Here is a 6000-nt window from a genome sequence, read left to right on the forward strand (position 1 = left end):
ACATATGTATATGTGAAGTGAAGTGCAGTGTTTTAGATATCTGGGAGTGGATTTGGCAGCGGATGGCACCATGGAAGCGGAAGTGAATCATAGGGTGGGGAGGGAGCGAAAATTCTGGGAGCCTTGAAGAATGTATGGAAGTCGAGAATATTATCTCGGAAAGCAAAAATGGGTATGTTTGAAAGAATAGTGGTTCCAACAATGTTGTATGGTTGCGAGGCGTGGGCTATGGATAGAGTTGCGCAGAGGAGGGTGGATGTGCTGGAAATGAGATGTTTGAGGACAATATGTGGTGTGAGGTGGTTTGATCGAGTAAGTAATAATAGGGTAAGAGAGATGTGTGGTAATAAAAAGAGTGTAGTTGAGAGAGCAGAAGGTGTTTTGAAATGGTTTGGTCACATGGAGAGAATGAGTGAGGAAAGATTGACAAAGAGGATATATGTGTCACAGGTGGAGGGAACAAGGAGAAGTGGGAGCCCAAATTGGAGGTGGAAAGATGAAGTGAAAAAGATTTTGAGTGATCGGGGCCTGAACATGCAGGAGGGTGAGAGGCATGCAAGGAATAGAGTGAATTGGAACGATGTGGTATACCGGGGTCGACGTGCTGTTAATGGATTGAACCAGGGCATGTGAAGCGTCTGGGGTAAACCATGGAAAGTTCTGTGGGGCCTGGATGTGGAAAGGGAGCTGTTGTTTCGGTGCATTATCACATGACAGCTAGAGACTGAGTGTGAACGAATGGGGCCTTTGTTGTCTTCCTAGCGCTACCTCGCGCACATGAGGGGGGAGGGGGTTGTTATTTCATGTGTGGCAGGGTGGAAATGGGAATGAATAAAGGCAGACAGTATGAATTATGTACATGTGTATATATGTATATGTCTGTGTGTATATATATGCATACGTTGAGATGTATAGGTATGTACATTTGCGTGTGTGGACATGTATGTATATACATGTGTATGTGGGTGGGTTGGGCCATTCTTTCGTCTGTTTCTTTGCGCTACCTCGCTAACGCGGTAGACAGCGACAAAGCAAAATAAATAAATAAATAAATATATATATATACACAAAGACCTATACATATATACAGATGTAAACAATTCATACTGTCTGCCCTTATTCATTCCCGTCACCATCCTGCCACACATAAAATGACAACACCATTCCCCTGCATGTGCGCAAAGTGGCGCTAGGAAAAGACAACAAAGGCCACATTCGTTCACACTCAGTCTCTAGCTGTCTTGTATAATCCACCAAAACCACAGCTCCCTTTCCACATCCAGGCCCCACAAAACTTTCCATGGTTTACCCCAGACGCTTCACATGCCCTGGTTCAATCCATTGACAGCACGTCGACCCCAGTATACCAAATCGTTCCAATTCCTTCCATTCCTTGCACACCTTTCACCCTCCTGCATGTTCAGGCCCTGATCACTCAAAATATTTTCCACTCCATCTTTCCACCTCCAATTTGGTCTCCCACTTCTCGTTCCCTCCACCTCTGACATATATATCCTCTTGGTCAATCTTTCCTCATTCATTCTCTCCATGTGACCAAACCATTTCAAAACACCCTCTTCTGCTCTCTCAACCACACTCTTTATATTACCACACATCTCTCTTACTCTTTCATTACTTACTCGATCAAACCACCTCAAACCACATATTGTCCTTAAACATCTCATTTCCAGAACATCCACCCTCCTCCGCACAACTCTATCTATAGCTCACGCCTCGCAACCATATAACATTGTTGGAACCACTATTCCTTCAAACATACCCATTTTTGCTTTCCAAGATAACGTTCTCGACTTCCATACATTTTTCAATGCTCCCAGAACTTTCGCCCCCTTCCCCACCCTATGATTCACTTCCGCTTCCATACTTACATATACATACATATACACAGACATACATATGTATGCACATGTACATATTCATATTCACTTGCCTTTATCCATTCCTGGAGCCACCCTGCCCTACAGGAAACAGCATCGCTACCCCCTGCTTCAGCAAGGTAGCACCAGGAAAACAGACAAAAAAAGCCACGTTCATTCACACTCAGCCTCTAGCTCTCATGTGTAATGCACCGAAAGCATCCACTATCCACATCCAGGCTCCACAGACCTTTTCATGGTTACCCCAGATGTTTCACATGCCCTGGTTCAATCCATTGACAGCAAAACCATTTATATCATCATACTTTGTCGCTGTCTCCCGCGTTAGCAAGGTAGCGCAAGGAAACAGATGAAAGAATGGCCAAACCCACCCAAATACACATGTATACACATACACAACCACAAATGCACATATACGTACCTATATATTTCAATGCATACATACATACATGGAAGCGGAAGTGAATCATAGGGTGGGGGAGGGGGCAAAAATTCTGGGAGCCTTGAAGAATGTGTGGAAGTAGAGAACATTATATTGGAAAGCAAAAATGGGTATGTTTGAAGGAATAGTGGTTCCAACAATGTTGTATGGTTGCGAGGCGTGGGCTATGGATAGAGTTGTGCGCAAGAGGGTGGATGTGCTGGAAATGAGATGTTTGAGGACAATGTGTGGTGTGAGGTGGTTTGATCGAGTAAGTAATGTAAAGGTAAGAGAGATGTGTGGAAATAAAAAGAGTGTGGTTGAGAGAGCAGAAGAGGGTGTTTTTAAATGGTTTGGGCACATGGAGAGAATGAGTGAGGAAAGATTGACCAAGAGGATATATGTGTCTGAGGTGGAGGGAACGAGGAGAAGTGGGAGACCAAATTGGAGGTGGAAAGATGGAGTGAAAAAGATTTTGAGTGATCGGGGCCTGAACATGCAGGAGGGTGAAAGGTGGGCAAGGAATAGAGTGAATTGGATCGATGTGGTATACCGGAGTTGATGTGCTGTCAGTGGATTGAATCAGGGCATGTGAAGCGTCTGGGATAAACCATGGAAAGTTCTGTGAGGCCTGGATGTGGAAAGGGAGCTGTAGTTTTGGGCATTATTGCGTGTAATGTAATGCACCGAAACCACAGCTCTCTATCCACATCCAGGCCCCACAGACCTTTCCATGGTTTACCCCAGATGCTTCACATGCCCTGGTTCAATCCATTGACAGCACATCGACCCTGGCATACCACATCGTTCCAATTCACTCTATTTCTTGCACGCCTTTCACCCTCCTGTGTGTTCAGGCCCCGATCGCTTAAATTCTTTTTCACGCCATCCTTCCAACTCCAATTTGGGCTCCCACTTCTCCTTGTTCCCTTCACCTCTAACACATATATCTCTTTGTCAATCTTTCCTCACTCATTCTCTCCGTGTGACCAAACCATTTCAATACACCCTCTTCTGCTCTCTCAACCACACTATTTCTATTACTGCACATCTCTCTTACCCTTTCATTACTCACTGAGTCAAACCACCTCACACCACATATTGTCCTCAAACATTTCATTTCCAACACATCCACCCTAAAACTATATACAATAAACATCTCAATTTAATAGACCCCGAAATGAGTGATTTCAGATTGAATGGACCGGCTGGATTTCATTAATAATAAACTAAAAAAATTCAAAAATAAAAAAATCTCAAATGCCACATGTACATTTCATATCGCACTTGTTTTTGGAAGCATTGGACATACTTGCTTTGTTTCAGTCTCAGTCTGCCTCAAGCTATCTTGCAGTCAGGTTGCATACAGAGAACTGTGACTGTTTATCAAATAATTTTGCAATCCTTACAATTCAAAATGGCATCAAATGATAGAGGAGTTAAAAGAAAGCGTGTGAACAGTATATTGTATTAAAAAATGGCCCATAGGTTACATTAGATTTAACAGACTTACGGCAGTAATGGACACCCCCTCTCCCATTAGTTAGTTCAATTGAGGCTTACCATATTTTGTCTTTCATACATGTTCACTATTTCTCAGGTGATCAAGGTAGCATCCACAAAAGATGACTGAGCATCAATGATATAAAGATCCTTATTCATTCATTTCCTTGTTCCTTCATTCCTCATTACGAGTGTAAGGAGCATGAAATCAGTTAAACCTGAGGAAGTTTCTGCCATCCTGCAGGCTGTCTATCTATATCTCTGATGCTCATTCTCTCTTGGACTTCTCATCAAGGGGTTGGCCACAGCAAAAGTCTCTACTTGTCCCTGTTCTTACATGCTTCCCTTGCATACACTATTCCACGCATTCTTCCAACATTTCTCTCCCTCTAGTACTCTTCAACTCCTACAGGAATCAGCCATAAATAGTTTATCTTCCTCCTAACCATCAAATGCTGTTTTTTAAGAAATACAAATGCCAGAAATGGAAACTTTATGGTTTTGCACAGATAGAGAAAAAGTAGAAAAAAAAAAAAAAGCAAATTTCCATTTTCATAATACACTGGAGAATTAAGTTAGGTACATAAACTAAGTCTATGTTACCTAGACAGTCTCAAACTAAAAGATAAACATCCCTCCAATATACTTGATGATAAAGTACATGACTTCAAACCTGCAATGCTAATGGCATAAAGATAATAGTTGTATGTTTCTACAAGGCTATACCTATCAAATACCTCTTGAAAAGGTATGACCTTAATAACAGGAATAAATTAAACACAACCTACCATAAAAAGCTCATACAACACCACTAAATACAAACCAAAGTGCACCGCTTCAACATACAATCTAAATCATGATGAAAGAAATGAATCATACAGTTTAAATCATGGTAAAAGTATTGAATCACTGAGGCATCATATGAACCTCAAGAATAGATAAGCCAAAGAGCTTTAACTTGAGATATGGAGAGAACAAAAGACCCTAGAGTCTGATCAGTTGTCTGTATCTCCTTGTCACTATCTGTTCTGAGCTTTCATAGTTTCATTTATAAAGCCTTCATACTTGTTACCTGGAGAATATGAAACCATTCTGTTCAGGTTGATTAAAATCAATCTACTTCAGGCTGATCAATCCTTGACTTAACAGACTGTTTGCAGCAACTGCGTAGGCAGGTGTGCAGGTAAAGACATCTGATACTTATTAAAAGTAGCAAAACAGTACAAAAACTAACCTGTCCTTCACAATCTCCTCGCATTAACAACTTTTCTGCCCCACTCTCTAATGGGATAGTTAGGAACTGCCATGCTGGAGCATTGACTAGTTGCTGAAAGAAGAAGCAATTATTACATCACAGTCCTTGTCTCAAAGCTAATCAGTAAACACAGAACGTATGAAAATGTGGGAAAGCAGTCAGTAGAAACCATAGAAAGGTCTATGGGGGCCTGGTTGTGGATAAGGAAGGGTGGTTTTGGTGCATTACATATGACAGCAAGAGAAAAGATGTGAATGAATGAGACCTTTTCTTTGTCTGTTCCTGGCACTACCTTGCTAACATAAAATACATCAAACAAGCAGAAATAAAATGAAAAGAATTGTGAGGAAACTCTGTCTTCATATATTCAATACATGACATATTCTGCTTACTGTGACTGGAAAAACATAGTGAATATTTACCTATTTACTTATTCAGTTACTGTATTATCTTTGAGCTCTGTTCCCATATACTTGGGGTGGATCAACAGCATACCTACACCTTTTGCAATGATCAGTTTTGCAAAACTAAAGACTCCCAACCTCAATCCCAAAGGATATCAAATGGGTAGGAATGTGGATGACTCTGGGAGCATTGGTTCTACAAAAAAATATTACTACAAAAGTGTTCAAAGAACTTTCATGACTAAATTAATAGAAACGACTGAAAACAACAGGGCTGTACTTCCTGATGCATAGACAAGAGAGGTACAACATCATTAATACATGGAAAATCCTAAAAGGCATGGTTCCTAAGTTACACTCGGATATAACTTCCTATCAGCATTACACGCATGGAAGACTCAGTAATATACCATCTCTGAAAGATGCAATAGGCACAAAAAGGGAGAACATGTTAAACATCCATGGCCCAAAACTTTTCAAAACCTTTCCTGTAACTATCAGAAACACCATGAGATGCAC

General features: G+C 41.1%; 1 protein-coding gene across 4 annotated transcripts in view; it reads right to left on the reverse strand.

Moving 5' to 3' along the window:
- Positions 1-6000, reverse strand: part of Rbcn-3B (WD repeat-containing protein Rbcn-3B) — a 393934-nt gene that overhangs the window by 275577 nt on the left and 112357 nt on the right. For all 4 annotated transcript variants that reach the window (XM_071666665.1, XM_071666667.1, XM_071666666.1 and 1 more), the window contains one exon: positions 5057-5149. In XM_071666665.1, coding sequence (XP_071522766.1) covers positions 5057-5149 — 93 coding nt within the window. The remainder of the gene's footprint in view (positions 1-5056; positions 5150-6000) is intronic.

The sequence above is a fragment of the Panulirus ornatus genome, chromosome 11, assembly GCF_036320965.1.
Source record: "Panulirus ornatus isolate Po-2019 chromosome 11, ASM3632096v1, whole genome shotgun sequence".
Lineage (NCBI taxonomy): Eukaryota > Metazoa > Arthropoda > Malacostraca > Decapoda > Palinuridae > Panulirus > Panulirus ornatus.